Raw genomic sequence first — 17,161 nt, 5'->3', positions numbered from 1 at the left:
GAGTGCAATCTCACTAGAAACTGAGCCAGAACCAAATCAGTTGCCCCTGCATTTCTGAATGTCAGGAATTGTGTAAGAAAATATGTTTGCTATTTTAAACTGCTAAGTTTTGCAGCAATTTGTTACTCAATGATTGGTAACTAATATACCTTTTTTTTTAATCAATAGACATTCATTCCAAACTTTTCTTGATAACAGTAATCTCTTATTGAAGTCGAGGTGGCATGGCAAAATAAAAATAAAAGTGTCTTAACTGTAACAGATCAGTGTACTTTGAAGTACATCTGAATCTAAAAGGATGCATTTTCTTCAATGAGAACGCAAAGTGGAAAATAGCTTCATGGCAACTGCTACCTACTACTGGAAAGTCTGAAATGGTCACTAACATTACTGTAGAGGTTTATCCCATTTCTAAGAGACCTGTTAATTCAATTACAGGAGGAAAAATGTCACAAGCTATTGCACTGTAGCCACCAGGCTACTACCCTAGAAAGACCAGTGCAGTTATAATGATAATTTTGAAATAGCAAAAGAGGGGATGAAGAAATTAGAAAGCAAATGCATATAAGTTATATCTAGAAAGTTGTGCTAATACTTCAATTTCGAATTTAATCAAAATAATAATTTTTCCAAATTATCAATATTAACAGTTTATTTATTGATCAATTTCTCTTTTGAGCTGATTTGATCATTGGTTAAAACCTAAGGAAGACAAACAGTGACAGTGATGTAGTATTATAAGCTGCAATTCTAAATACCAGCAGGAAAAAAAGAGAAAAATCAATTAAAACATGGTTATTAATTTAGCAATTGGAAAAACTGGGGATGATTTGGGGGAGAGAAAAGACTACCAAATAAAAATTTTAAAGGTTATGAATAAAAGGAAGAAGTTAAAAGTGAAGCTTAGGGCATAGGGTATATAAAAATAAAGTTTTATTATATTAAGTGTAAATCTTCTCACAGAAAAAATGAAAAACAAAATCGGGGGACAGTTAATGCAGATGGCAATTCTAAAGTGTTTTTTCTGTAAGTGCAAATCATATTCAAGCAAGCAAGCAAGAGGTTAGTTCTACTCACTGTCGGAAGGTTTGCTATCGCTTAGGAAAGGTTGCTGTTCCATGATGTCCATTGGAATTTTAATACTTGGAACTTTTTCTGAGTATGGGCAGTCAGACTGTGAAAAAAATGTACAACAGATTTTAGAATATTTTTATTATACAACCCTTCCTATCTCCCAGTATCGATCAAACCTTTCATATAATCATTTACTTAATACTAAGAAGAAAAGCCCTGTAATTACTTCTAGTTTGCTAGCTTTTAACTGCATGGCTTCTTTCTCCCTCATGTTTGTTTTCACTCTTCTGAGTTGATGGTATTGAGTCAATTAAAACTAGAACTATACCAAATAGAGATCACTGCAACTGAATTGCAACGCTTTCTATAAGTTAGACTCCCAATCAGCAAATGTCTATAAGTTGTATGTGTGAAGCAAATTTTCTCAATGCAAAAACAGATTAAAGTTAGGAAACTTCCTAAATTATCAATGGTCTTGAAACTCTTGTTTCTGCTGATTCTGTCTTTACAAAAATCATGACCCATCTTTCTTCTAAAACAAACAAGTGACAGACTTTTTAAATATCCACGATCAAGGAGCCTTCTATGTACACTAGAAAATAAACTTTCCTCATTTACTCTAAGTACTATTTTATGAGTAAAGATTCATTTTGATTAGCTTGTTCCAAAGACATCTGAAAATGTAAGCAAAATGTAAGAAAATAAAATGTTTAAAAAGGTGTCTATGATGGTTAGATAAGCAGATCTTAACCAGAATAAAACAAAAAAAACCAGGCAGGTAATCATAGGACTGCTTAAAGAAAAGGCCACCTACCCCCAATCTATAATAGATTTCCCAAAGATTATCACTTTGCTTTGTTAAATTGCATTATATTGATTCTATGTTTGGACTCAAAAACCAATATATCTCTTAACTGAAAGTAACAAAAAGATCATCTTTAGTTGAAAAAAAATGTTAACATAAAGCTTATTACCCACGTGGAAAATTTTCTTATGATGACTCTAAAGAAGTTAATGAACTACAGTATCCTTTAAGAGAACTAATATAATGCACTCCAACTGGCAAAACAGAATAAAAAAGATGCCACATAACACAATATTAAATGTAAATGGACTAAATGCCCCAATTAAAAGATACAGCCTGGCAAACTGGATAGAGTCAAGACCCATCAATGTGCTGTATTCGGGTGACCCATCTCATGTGTAAAGACACACATTGACTCAAAGGGATGGAGGAAGATACCAAGAAAATGGAATGGAAAAAAAAAAGTGGGAGTTGTAATTCTAGTCTCTAATAAAACAGATTTTAACCAACAAAGATCAAAAAAGACAAAGGAGGGCATTACATAATGGTAAAGGGATCAATGCGACAAGATGAGATAATTATCCTAAATATATATGCACCAATACAGAAGCATCCAGATTCTTAAAGCAAGTTCTTGGAGACCTACAAAGAGACTTATACTCCCACACAATAATAGTGGGAGAATTTAACACCCCACTGTCAATATTAGACCTAATGAGACAGAAAATTAACGAGGACATTGAGGACTTGAACTCAGCTCTGGACCAAGTTGACTTACAGACATTTACAGAACTCTCCACCACAAATCAACAAAATATACATTCTTCTCAGCACCACATCACACTTATTATAAAATTGCCCACATAATTGGGAGTACAACACTCCTCTGCAAATGCGAAAAAAAAAAAAAAAAAAGGAAATCATAACAGTCTCTCAGACCACAGTGCAATCAAATTAGAACTCAGGATTAAGAAACTCATTCAAAATCCCACAACTACATGGAATCTGAACAACCTGCTCCTGAACGACTACTTGGTAAATAGTGAAATGGAGGTAGAAATAAAGATCTTTGAAACCAATGAAAACAAAGACACAATGTACTCAGAATCTCTGGGATGAAAAAAAAAAAGTGGGAAATATCTAAAATTGACACCCTAACATCACAATTAAACAGAATTAAAAGAACTAGAGAAGCAAAAGCAAGTAAATTCAAAACCTGGCAAAAGACATGAAATAACTAAGATCAGAGCAGAACTAAAGGAGATAGATACAGACACGAAAACCTCTTCAAAAAAATCAATGAACCCAGGAGCTGCTGTTCTGAAAAAATTAACAAAATGTACGGACCACTAACTAGCCAGAGGAATAAAGAAGAAAAGAGAGAAGAATCAAATAGACATAATAAAAAATGATAAAGGGGATATCACCATTGACCCCACAGTAATACAAACCACCAGCAAAGAATACTATAAACACCTCTATGCAAATAAACTAGAAAATCTAGAAGAAATGGATTAATTCCTGGACACATACACCCTCCCAAGACTAAACCAGGGAGAAGTCAAATCCCTGAATAGACCAATAACAAGTTCTGAAATGGAGGCAGTAGTTAATAGCCTACCAACCAAAAAAAGCCCAGGACTAGACGGATTCACAGAGGAATTCTACCAGAGGTGCAAACATGAGCTAGTACGATTCCTTCTAAAACTATTCCAATAAACAGAAAAAGAGGGAATCCTCCCTAACTCATTTTATGAGGTCAGCATCATCCTGATACCAATACTTGGCAGAGACACACAAAAAAAGAAAATTTCAGGCCAATATCCCTGATGAACATCAATGCGAAAATCCTCAATAAAATACTGGCAACAGAATCCAGCAGCACATCAAAAAGCTTATCCACATGATCAAGTCGGCTTCATCCCTGGGATGCAAGGCTGGTTCATCATATGCAAATCAATAAATGTAATCCACCATATAAACAGAAACAATGACAAAAAAACCCACATGATTATCTCAACAGATGCAGAAAAGGCATTCGATAAAATTCAACACCGCTTCATGCTAAAAACTCTCAATAAACCTGGTATTGATGGAACATATCTGAAAATAATAAGAGCTATTTATGACAAACCCATAGCCAATATCATACTGAATAGGCAAAAGCTGGAAGCATTCCCTTTGAAAGACATTATAAGACAAGGATGCCCTCTCTCACCAGTCCTATTCAACATAGTATTGAAAGTTCTGGCCAGAGCAGTCAGGCAAGAGAAGAGATAAAGTCAGGCAAGATAAAGAGATAAATAGGAAGAGTGGAAGTCGAATTGTCTCTGCAAATGACATGATTATATATTTAGAAAACCCCATCGTCTCAGCCCAAAATCTTCTTAAGCTGATAAGAACTTCAGCAAAGTCTCAAGATACAAAATCAAAGTGCAAAAATCACAAACATTCCTATACACCCATAATAGACAGAGAGCCAAATCATGAGTGAACTCCCATTCACAATTGCTACAAAGAGAATAAAATACCAAAGAATACAACTTCCAAGGGATGTGAAGGACCTCTGAAAGAAGAACTACAAACCACTGCTCAAGGAAATAAGAGAGGACACAAACAAATGGAAAAACATTCCACACCCATAGAGAGGAAGAATCAATATCATCAAAATGGCCATACTGCCCAAAGTAATTTGTAGATTCAGTGCTATCTCCATCAAGCCACCATTGACTTTCTTCACAGAATTAGAAAAAAACTACTTTAAATTTCATATGGAACCAAAAAAAAGCCCATAGAACCAAGACAATCATTAGCAAAAAGGACAAAGCTGGAAGCATCACGCTACCTGACTTCAAACTATACTACTAGGTTACAGTAACCAAAACAACATGGTACTGGTCCTAAAAGAGATATATAGACCAACAGAACAGAACAGAGACCTCAGCAATAATGCCACACATCTATAACCATCTGATCTTTGACAAATCTGACAAAAACAAGCAATGGGAAAGGATTCCTTATTTAATCAATGATGGTGGGAAAACTGACTAGCCATATGCAGAAAAATGAAACTGGATCCCTTCTTTACACTTTATACAAAAATTAACTCAATACAGATTAAAGATTTAAACATAAGACCTAAAACCATAAACAACCTAGAAGAAAACCTAGGCAATACCATTCAGGATATAGACACAGGCAAAGAGACCTCATGACTAAAATACCAAAAGTAAAGGTAACAAAAGCCAAAATTGACAAATGGGATCTAATTAAACTTAAGAGCTTTTGCACAGCAAAAGAAACTATTATCAGAGTGAACAGGCAACCTACAGAATGAGAAAAAAAATTTGCAATCTATTCATCAATGGGCTAATATCCAAAATCTACAAGGAACTTAAACATATTTACAAGAAAAAAAAACAACCCCATCAAAAAATGGGCAAAGGATATGAACAGACACTTCTCAAAAGAAGACATTTATGCAACCAACAAACATATGAAAAAAAGCTCATCATCACTGGTCATTATAGAAATACAAATCAAAACCACAGTGAGATACCATCTCATGCCAGTTAGAATGGTGATCATTAAAAAGTCAGGAAACAACAGATACTGGAGCAAATGTGAGAAATAGGAACACTTTTTCATTGTAGCTGGGAGTGTAAATTCGTTCAACCATTGTGGAAAACAGTGTGGCGATTCCTCAAGGACCTAGAAATAGAAATTCCATTTGACTCAGCAACCCCATTACTGGGTATATACCCAAAGGATTATAAATCATTCTTTTATAAAGACACATGCACACATATGTTTACTGCAGCACTATTCACAATAGCAAAGACTTGGAACCAACCCAAATGCCCATCAATGATAGACTGAATAAGAAAATGTGGCACATATATACCATGGAAAACTATGCAGCCATAAAAAGGATGAGTTTATGTCCTTTGCTGGGACATGAATGAAGCTGGAAACTATTATTCTCAGCAAACTAACATAGGAACAGGAAACTAAACACTGCATGTTCCCACTCATAGGTGGGAGTTGAACAATGAGAACACATCAACAAGGGGACGGGACCATCACTCACTGGGGCCTGTTGGGAGCTAGGGGAGGGATAGCATCAGGAGAAATACCTAATGTAGATGACAGGTTGATAGGTGCAGTAAACCACCATGCTAAGTGTATTTCTATGTAACAATCCTGCATGTTCTGCACATGTATCCCAGAACTTAAAGTATAATAATAATAATAATAAAAAGATGCCACATGCACTTACCTTTATGAGAATGTCAAAAACAGTAAGACGTTATAGTTTTTCAAATATTTTCCAAAATAATAGCAATTATACATGGACAGGTTGCAGCCCACCCTTAATCACAGCCTACCAAGCAGATTAGAAAATGACTGTGAGGGGCTCAAAATGTTGGCAAGCCACAATTTTCACTATATGTGCTCATAAATATTACCTTATAGCTGTTACCCGCATGTCCCCTTGTGACTTCCTGTATCCATAGATCCCAAACCATGTGACTAAGAGGCAAACTTAGGAGGACCATGTTCCAAATATGGAGCCCTCAATAATTAGCTCAACCCACAGAACACACTGCACAGATGTACTCTAAATTGCCTGGCTGGATTCAGTGCCTAGGAACAAATGTATATGTTTGTTTGTTTTGGTAGGGGTAGGATGAAAAGGAAGAGGGAAAAAATCAAGTACGACACTTTGGCTTCAAGAAATCTGTTGGAAACACAGAGTTGAAAATGGTAAATATTCATATTAAAAAACACTGTTTAAATGGAATAGGATTTGTTGGAAATCATATTTAAGAATTGGAAGAACTTCTAAGGAGTTCATTTGATCCAACTTTTGTCACTCAAGAGCAGTATATTTAAAACATTCTCCAGATTTGGTATTTTACTATTTTTTCTTAAAAATCATTAGAGGGGTATTCCATAATCTCCCTCTTTGTACATTCATACATTCACAATGTATAATGAACTTTAAATTTGAGGTCCATGTACATAAGTTGACATACTTATTCTGGAAAAAATACTGCTTCAATTATTTTAATATTTCAGGCAACCTATTTTTTTTTTTTTTTTGGTCTTGAGTGGTCCAGAAATTCATTTCAAATTTTAATTTGTATTAAATGTATAAATGTATCATTCTTCTATTACATCTTAATCTCTGCTACAGTTAAAATGCATTCCTTTTCTGTCATCATTGGAAACAAAATCTATATACCTGTTCTCATTGCAGATGGATGATGACAGTCATAAAGCTCTCTTCACCTCTTTTGCTCTTTAGCTAAATGTGCCTCATGCATTAAGTCTTTTGCTTATTGAATCAATTTATGTGAAATCCAATTACGTCTCTTGCCTTCTTTCACTGTACTATTTCCAAGTTCTACAAAAAGAATACAGTCAGACAGCCTGATCAGTTGGAACTAACCAGAGAGGCCTGGATTCGAGTTGTAGCTTTGCCACTATGGCTGTGTACAATTAGACAAATGACTTAAATACATATGTCAAAGCATCACCTTACATATATACAAGTTTATGTCAACCATACCTCATTAAAACTTTTTGAAAAATTTTTAAATATTTAACATTTCTCAGTCTAAATTTCCTCATCTGTAAAATGGGAGCAAAAAATAAATACTGTATAACAAGCTATTAAGACAATTAAGGATAAGGTATGCAATGATCAAAGTCATCAAGTACTAAGTAGAAACTAAAAATTAACAATATTCCTACTTTAGAATGGGTACTGGTGCACAAAAAAATCATTTGTGAGACTGCACTGTGTAAAATCCAGAACAGATTTTCAAATGGAAAATATTATTTTGGCAATCTTTTCAAAAGGTGTTATTACATGTGTTAAAGAAAATAAATCCCAGCTTTTCTTCTAGCATGGATTACTGTCCCTAGTGGAGAATCTGTATTCTGTGAGCTGGTCACCTAAAGAAAAAACTGGACAATAATTTTCTCAACTTAATCCCCTAAGTGCAAGAGGACCCTCTGGATCATGACACTAACCATTATAATTACGTAAAAAGACCCCAAACTCCAGTTCCCTTTTCTTTTTACTGAAGAGCTACAGAAAAATAATGTTAAATCATATTAGCATAAATACAGTGCTAATATTCATATAACAGCATAGAACTTTGGTGGAAAGCCTACTCAAATAGATTCATAGTTCACACAAAATGAGATCACTGACGTCTATCCACATGAGGATTAAAATTACATAAAATTGAGTTATTATTTCAAATATAAGCCCTGGATTATTAATAGAAACAAAATACATTTTATAGTATTGCTAAGTAAACTTCCTTTATATCTATGAGATCAGAGTTCTTAAATGTGGTGAGTTTTAAATTTTTTTAGAAGTCATTATTAGTCATTATGTCATTATTAGTGTATTAATGGTTACAGAAAGACTTCAGAAAATATAAAAAACCAAAGAGAGAATATAAAGCTCAAAGGGAGGTGAAATGAGTAATATGCCACATGTCCAGATAAACATTCTTAGAACTTGGCCCTCCATTTCACATCAGGTATAAAAAGGGATCATTTTCACATCTGTTTCTTTAACTAGCTTTCCTTTGGAATTTGTAAAGTTTCTTACATCGTCATTATCACTGTCCAGACTTCCCTTCTTCTTTTTCTTTTTCTTCTCATCCTCCTTCTTTTTCTTGTCCTTTTCTGGAATGACATCATCGAGGAAGCTGAGGTCGTGCTGGGAGAAGAGGTAGTCCATGCCTTTTCTGACAGCTACAAGTGCCAAGATCTGAAAGGGCAAATATTAAAAGTATGAAAGAAACCGTGTTAAATGAAGGTGCAGTGCGCATAGATAACATCCCATCAAATTCCACAGAAACCTACTTTGTGTAAGCCAAATTACTTTGTGTATGACAAACCTGATCTTGACTATATGAACTTATACCAAGCTAACTCTAATAAATTTCTCATGGGGAATGTTGTTTCATAAAAGTCTTAGTTGAAACTCACTTTGTTTTGTTCACTGAAATGCATAATCACATTCAATTAGAATTTTATTATGAAAGTATTTTTTTCAAAACCATTTCCTTCTATGTGAGATTTTAAATAAAAGTTGAAAGTCAACAAATAGCTGGCATATGATTAAGTATTAAAAATTAAAACATTATAAAAGTTTTTAGCAATCAAGAAAATCTGTACAATACATAGAACACTAAGACATCTTCTAAGTATTCACAATAAAGTAGTATCTGAATATTCAAAGGGTACTTCAATCACCACCATTAACCAAACAGTTAACATATGCCAGACACTTTATTAAACTCTTAGGCAATATTATCTCATTTATTCTTAACAAACTTCAAAAGTAGGTATTATTAGTTCCATTATACAGTTGAGGAAATTGAAGGTTAGAGACATTAAGTATGTTATCCAAGATCCTTAATGTCTGTGAAGGAGATGATTGTAGATCATAATAATACAAAGGGTCCCACTTGTCTGCTTCCAAAACAAATATTCTTGACCTGTGGATTTTTGGTTCTATGAATTGCTCTTGAAGAAAGACTTCTGAAGGTACATTAAAGATATCTTTATTCCACATTAAATTTAATATGCGTCAAGTCATAGGCATCCTGACTTGCTTCAAATTAAGCAGCTGTCTTTATCAGCATCATGCTCTCTACGACAGTTTCCTCATCACCTAAAGATATAAATAACATCTAATCTAACTTTTGTTACAGAATTACACTGTGACCAAATAAAAGTTCTGAAACGATAAAAACACTTTAGAAAAGTAAAGCATTTAAAAATTATTATTTAGCATAGGCAAAAAGTGATTTATTGGATATAATTCAAATGTATCCTGTTCTAGCTTCAATTTTCCTGGATTCAGCAAAATTTGTAGGCAAGTAGATAAGACTAGTAGGTTAATTTGAGTTGCTTCTTACAGTCAGTGTGTTTTTCAGTAAATACAGTTTTTTATTTAAAAAAAAAAAAAGGAAAGAAAGACATAAGGGACCATTAAGGAAAAGAAAATCCAACCTAACAAATATCACTAGTATTTAATATCCACTTTTTTCTTGCATCCTTGGGAGAAGAAAAAATTCAAACAACAAATATAAAAAGTAAAATAATAATCCTGGCTAAGAGTAAGATGATTTTTATAAAAATAAAATGCGGCAAGTGTATGAAAACTCTTGTTTTCAAAGCTGCAGGGGAGATAAAATAGACTCAAGGTTCCCTTTGTGTCTTAAGTGTATATATATGCATTTTCTTGCAAAAAATACAGATTTATGGTGAATTATAAAATTCTGTAATGACAAGGATAGAGTGTCCCCACCTTATCTTTAAACTTAGCATTATGCATACCACAAGAAATTTAAAAACTGAACTTCTCGCTCCATTTCTTCTAACGTATTGGATGCGTTCTTACAAGTTGTCAAGCACTTCTTTATTGCTTGAAATGTCCTACACTCTTACTTAGATTAATTGTATTGTACAACAACATTTAAAAAGTAATTAGCATGTACTGGTGTCTACTGTGTGTCAGGCATTGTGCTACATGCTTGATATTCAATTTTGATGATCAGAAAAACAACAATGCAACCCCTGTTTTACTGATGAGTTAATAATAGTTCAAAGAAGTTTACTGACTAGTATTGACCAGGGCCAGTATTTGAACTCATGTGAGCCTGATTCTAAGGTCCATCCTAAACAACCATAGACATGGGAAATGTAAATTACAACTGATCAAAGTGATGAGGTCAAAGCTGGAAAAATTTGAAACCACACATAAAAGAGATGTGTGTCTTCCATATAACAATAACCACATGATATCCATATAATCTCATAGGTAGATTCAATTAAATGAATCCCTACCATTACTGGAAAAATGATAGCAGCCACAGTTGACTTGAGGATCCAAAGCAGGGCCAGACACAACACCTGCAGGAAAGTGAACAGGTGGACTCTGCGCAGGGGAACATGACGCAGGTAGATAAAGTCAGGCTGATGCTTCAGCGGCATCAGAAGCAGCTTCAGACGATCCATGAACTGGGCAGGAAAGAGGAAAGGAGTCCAACTGTATTACTTCAAGAGCTGATACACGAAATCATTTCCAGTATATCTAACTAATCACTACTGATTTATATTATATAATTTAGGCAAGCAAATGTCCTTTTCAGAGGACAAAGGAATGGTCAAGGAATAACAGAAATGGAGTCAAGCACACTAAAGCACAAGTCTTCAAATTTTTGTTGTTATATTGCAGGAATGTTATGCAGAGGTATAAGAAAAAGTGTCCACTAGAGAATTAAGTCATAAAGAAAAATATAAATTTTAGAAGCTCATCTCCTGGTTTCTATTTTTACTCTCTGAGTCTTGGGAGAGAGGATCTTTTGCCTATTATAGTAATAATATGCTGAAGGAAGATGTCTAACTCATGAATCCTACTCTGCCTCAGTTGCCTTATCTGAAAAAATAGGAGATGATACTATGCATCATATATTAATACATTTCAGGAATGTTTTAGGGATATAAAGGAAGTATCCAACTTAAAAATGGGAATACATTATGTTTTCATAAATTCCATATTATTTGAGTGACATAACTTGACGAATACACTCAGCAATATATCACCATTTCTTTTCAGAGAAAAGCCATATGAATACTACAGTGAGTTTCAGGGTTGACATCTGAATCTAAGAGAGGCTATCATATGGTCATGTATAAACAGGTATTGAAATAACTACTGAGCATCTATGTGCCAGGTACTGTGCCTCAAAGAACAACTGCTGAATTGACATTGCCAATGACAAATGGGAAGATATTCAAGAACCTATCACAGGATCTTTCAGCGAAAGATGCTCAGTAAATAGCTATTGAATTGTATAATCATAGAATATGAGCTCTGAAATAATCTCTATTTTCTTTCTGGAAGGAAAGAAGTGTAAAAGTAAACTAGACTATCACAATCTTCTCTAGTGATTTCCTACTTAAAGGGTTTTCTTTTTCCCTCTAGAACTATTTTTGACTGGTGGGGACCTTCTCTTTATAAAGTTCCGGTTACAAAATTTCTTGCTAAGTCAAATCTCACCAAAAATGTCTAAACAAGGGAGAATTGAGAAAGAAAGAAAAACAGAAAAGCCATTAGGGGTAGTAGCTTTGCAGAATTTAAGAAATCTACTAGCTGTCCCTGGTTGTTTTTCCCCATCATTATTATGTGGTTGATTTTTTCTTTTCTTTTTTTTTTTTTTTAATAAAGATGGGATTTCACTATGTTGGTCAGGCTGGTCTTGAACTCCCGACCTCAAGTAATCCGCCCGCCTTGGTCTCCAAAGTGCTTGGATTGCAGGCGTGAGCCACCATGCCCAGCCTCTTCTTTTTTATTAAACAAATATGTACTGAGTTTCAACCAATAAAGCCCTTAAAACACATAGAATTAAACTTATGATCTAGACCAGGTCATTAAGGGCAAAGAAAAATAAGAACTATTTGTCTAGGAGCCATTTTAGTTTCATATTTTTCCATTTGGGGAAATAAGGAATATTTACCATGGCAGATAAAAATAAAATACTTTTACAAATTTATACTTTCCCAAAGTCTCATGGGCAATAAACTCACATTCATATAGTCCAGTCTATGAAGAACCACCTTGTATTTTGTAACAAATATCCATATGATGATGAACTCTACTTAGCAGACCTAAACAGAGAACAGTAAAGTAGCCTTTTCTCCTTTTAGTGATCTGGCCACCTCCCCATTTCTATCTGACTTTAAAACCAAATTAATCTGAATTCAATAAGCAAAATCAAGGACTATTTTGAAGGGGTTCAAATAAATTCTTATGATGTTCACAGGACATGCAGTCTTTTCCCATTAAAATATTACTGAGTGCTAAATAAGGCTACAGTTAACAAGGTGCCAGAAAACAGCATAAGCACTTCCAGTTTCCTGGTGCCAAATAAATTAAAACCCAATTGAAAGACAAAGTCACTTACAAAGTTTTCCCTAATGATTCTCTTTTTTAAAGAGACAGAGTCTTACTATGTTGTTGAGGCTGGACTCAAAAGTTTCAAGTGATCCTTTCACCTCAGCCTCCCAAGTAGCTGAAACTAAAAGTGTGCACCACTGTGCCCAGCTGATAATGATGTTTTCCCAAAGTTATGAATAGCTGAAGTTTTCAACAAAAGGAATACATAAACCACATTGACTTTATTCTTTTACTGGTAAAAAACTTTTGATTATTGCTCATAGACATGTGAAAAGCAAATCAAGAATAGCCTGTTCTTGGTATAGAGTTAAGGCAAATGAATAAATACCATCTTGAAGAACACACAGAAAGAGTTAGATATCCTTCCTGAGACAGCTAAACAGAGATAAATATGGGTAAGAAGGAGGAAAAGAAAGATTATAGCCTCTCACTTTCTTGATCAAATGACTTTTAATAGCTTATTTAAAGAATGGGTATGTATGGTAACTTCTGTTAATACTGACTAACTTGTCAATTAAACCAGAAATAAAAAGCAGCTGAATGATGAAGTAGAAAATAAATGTATTTTTAAAATTTAGCAGTTAATGATTAGCACTTTTCTTCAAAGATCTGTTACTGGACTAGTCTTACTATTAGAAAAACACGACTGTGCTTATATTACCGTGGAAAAACTTACCTGCACACCATTAAGGGATGCTACTCCCATATATAGGAACACACCATAGAGTACAGGCATGGGTATAAACTAGAAAGAAAAAAAAATGGATAAAAGTTAAAAACAATAAGAAAAAAGGAATGAGGAGGAATCATTTAAATAAAGACTAAATCTAAAACTAAAATACAGGCTATCATAACACAGTGGCCTCTAACTAGTATGCTTTATTAATTAATTGATGAACTTTTGAACTCTTTGTACTAGCAATAAATCAAGGGTTAAAAGGACTTTAAATTTTCATTGGATGCTTGTTTTTTGAGTAAGTATGTACCTAAATAACAACTTTTTTTAAATTAATGAAGGAAAAGTTCTGTTTTCCTTCACCCTGAAATGTAAACCAGATACTTGTGTGAACTGTGAGGTAGACAAAAATAGAGGTATTAATAGATGGTTGCCTCACTCTTGAGACCAAGTTCCTTTCAATACAGTCTGTCGATTTTTATCCTTAATAATTTTTGCCAAATTATTTATCATCTTGATGTATATATGTCTTCAATAAAATAAAAATCAAAAGACTGTCCTCTTTCTTCTTAGGAACATTATGAGACCTTACTAAAGAGAACACTGCTTGAAAGGAGCATCTGGAAGCAATTAATTACACACATGATATGTAAAACTGAATTAATACCTTTCAAACTGAATTAATCTTTAAAACTGAATTAATACCTTTCATGCATTAACTCACCAAAATATTTTATATTAATACAAAGTGTTTTAACAAGAAGAAGTGATGTTTGTAAACTGTATCTATTGCTAGACCTTTGAAATGTCCCCTAGGACTAAAGAAACTAAGCAAATAAAAAATGATTCTGTTTCCAGGAATACTTCTGTTTGAAAAACAAAAGGTTCTCAACCTTAGAATTTAAAAAGAAGTTCAAGTAATTTCAGGATTTTTCAAAGCTAAAATACTAAAACCACAAGTCAATTAAGACCAGCCTTACCAAATCCACATAAAGGAGGCTACTGTAACCAGAAAACATAGTATGGCTTTAGAGTAATTTTTAAAATACTGCATGTATTAAGTGAAGCACAATTTCTATCAGCCTCTCCTTGTGACTGTCGAAAGTAGTAAGGCAAATGAGACTCTTCGGCCACTATTAGAGAATGAGTAAATTCTAAAATAGGTAACAAATATTTCCAATTGTTATTGGTTAGCCATGGGGATGCTTAAATTTATATGAAATATACTTATTTACATATATAAAACATAAAATGCTTCTTCAAAAAAAAGACAACATTTTTAATGTAGCTAATTTTGATCTTGACGTCAGAAAAAAAAAATGATGGGGATAGGAGGGATGAAGTTACTGCTGGGGAAGCTGTAATACCCAACAGTCACCACAAAGAGGTGAACACATCACACTCAAGCCTCTTTTCTTCTCACACATGCCTTCATTTCTTTTGCAATGTGCATGTTTCTATTCCTTGTGATTCTTGTGTATAAATGTACCAAAAAGTAAAAAAGTCAAAAAAAAGGATCATTTAATAGCTTTGACTCATTTTTTAAACATCTTCCACCTTTCTTTCTTGTCATTTCATTTTTAATTTGGTGAGCAGTGGGGGTGGGGTAGCTGGAAGGAAAGAAATGAAGGGACCAGAGAAGTATAGTTCAATCATGGAAAACTAGTTAGATTCCTGCAGTAGTTACTTTTTCATCTGAGTAAAGCATTGTTCTAGTTTGAAAGAAAGCCAGCACAAAAGGGACCATCCCTGGCCCCATCCTCATCCCTAAGCTAGGCTTAGCTACAGGTTTTTTCTAACGTGGTTCTGATGTCAAAGTGAAGGACAGTTGTGCCTTGGTGTTTAGGTCCATTCTCTGTGAATTTATGATTATGATATCACCAGATCTACAGCAAAATAAAATCAGAAGGTATCAGTAACAGAATGGCATGGGGGGTGGGTAGAAAAATAGCTTTAGATATGAAAATGTTTTTTAAACAGTTATTCTTTGTTGGAAAGGAAATAATACATATAAAGAAGGCTACTAAGTTGACTTTTGGCCAACTTCAATGTGATGCAAATATATCCTATGAAATTTGCCATTTTCCTTAAAATAGTGCAACCTCTCAATAAAAATCTTTCAATATGGAAATCTTGGTGAAACTTAATAGAATTACCGGATGAGAGTATATTTTTTATTGGATTTAGTTCATGAGTTACATGAGGTCAACCCTTAAAAATTCATCACAAAATAATCATTTCTTGCAACAGAAATTTCTCAAAGGAATAAAGAGAAGATGTGCTTTAAGAAGATGGAACTCCATCTTAAGTTAAACCAATATAATATACCTAATAATAGCAGATAATTTTACAAAGCAAGACAGGAGTAATTAAAACATAAAAAACACAAAGTATACCAAGAATTGCCAAATGATAAAATTATGTAAAGGAAATTTTATAGATAACCAAACAAACCCCAAATGCACAAAACTATAATCATAAATAAGATTACCATATATGAAATCAAGTATTGTTCCTACAACAAGATGGAATAATTGAGATAAAATTAAAATAGAAGTTCACATATTCAGATCATGTCACCAAATTTGGATAAAATCAAAATAGGATTTCACATAATCAGAGACCATGTCACCAAATTTTTCAAATTCTGGTGAATTCGTTTCTACTCTTTTTCACTTATGCCTCCCTATGATGTGCTAATAGTATTTTAATATTCCCAGAAGAGGAAATGAGAAAAGGGTAAATTTAATGTCCAGCCCAGAATTCAGTACAGCAGTGAGACCTCCTAGCAGAATAATGGTCATCGTATGTATGTACATGCGTGTGTGTGTGTGTGTGTGTGCACGCGCGCGCGTGCACATGTGCATGTAAAACCCAGAACGAGATCCTGATTAAGAGCATGGGCACAAAAGTCAGACAGACCTGTTTTCAAATTCTGGCCCTACCAGTTCTGTAACATTGAGAAAATTATTAACTTATCTTCAGTATTGTCATTTAAAAGAGGCTATGATAAAGACTGTATCACATAAAATATCTAATCCAGGGCCTGGTTCTGAATAGATAATAAGTGACAAATGGGGTATTAACGTCATAATTATCATGAGGAGAATCTGACTGGCAAGTTGAGAAGCCCACAATTGCTTAGCAGAAATCTCTTTGGTCCTCAGTGGTCAGGGTGAAAAATGGCAGTGATACAGACCAGAAGAATGGCCGCAAAGGTCAGACTCAAAGCCCTGGTCTGACTTAAGTTCTACAATATTGCCCTTTCAGCGATAACAACTATATTTAGAAACATGCTATTCAAATAACATCCTAATTCCCTTAAATCTTGAAAATCTTAGCTGGTAAGGAAGCAGCAGCTGACTTGCAATCTGATTCCTAGTCATTGAAGAAACTGGAATGAGGTATAATGAGGAGTTTGTAAAAATGCTGTATTTATCTGCACATGAGAGGATTGGAAATTAAAGAAGCTGAAGATCATCTCATGAAAAATGAAAGTGAATTCTTTGAGGGCAAGTATTATGTTTTGTTTTAAATGGTTATAAACCATGAAGGTTATGAGATTGGCTTTCATGTCAGAATTGCCTGAATTCACGTTTTGACTCTATTA

At 33.9% G+C, this 17,161-nt stretch overlaps 1 protein-coding gene across 7 annotated transcripts in view; it reads right to left on the bottom strand.

Annotated features, from left to right (window-relative positions):
* Positions 1–17,161, bottom strand: part of SLC4A4 (solute carrier family 4 member 4) — a 500,506-nt gene that overhangs the window by 3,652 nt on the left and 479,693 nt on the right. For 4 of the 7 annotated variants that reach the window (XM_074396247.1, XM_039468271.2, XM_074396245.1 and 1 more), the window contains 3 exons: positions 13,552–13,620; positions 10,763–10,936; positions 8,514–8,675 (listed from right to left, as the gene is read on the bottom strand). In XM_074396247.1, the coding sequence (XP_074252348.1) occupies positions 8,514–8,675; positions 10,763–10,936; positions 13,552–13,620 (405 nt within the window). Of the gene's footprint in view, positions 1–1,077; positions 1,175–8,513; positions 8,676–10,762; positions 10,937–13,551; positions 13,621–17,161 lie in introns of all 7 variants that reach the window. The other 3 variants (XM_074396248.1, XM_039468272.2, XM_074396246.1) reach the window with 1 other exon arrangement.

This window comes from Saimiri boliviensis, chromosome 3, assembly GCF_048565385.1.
Source record: "Saimiri boliviensis isolate mSaiBol1 chromosome 3, mSaiBol1.pri, whole genome shotgun sequence".
Taxonomy (NCBI): domain Eukaryota; kingdom Metazoa; phylum Chordata; class Mammalia; order Primates; family Cebidae; genus Saimiri; species Saimiri boliviensis.
This window is presented reverse-complemented; position numbering and strand designations above follow the sequence as displayed.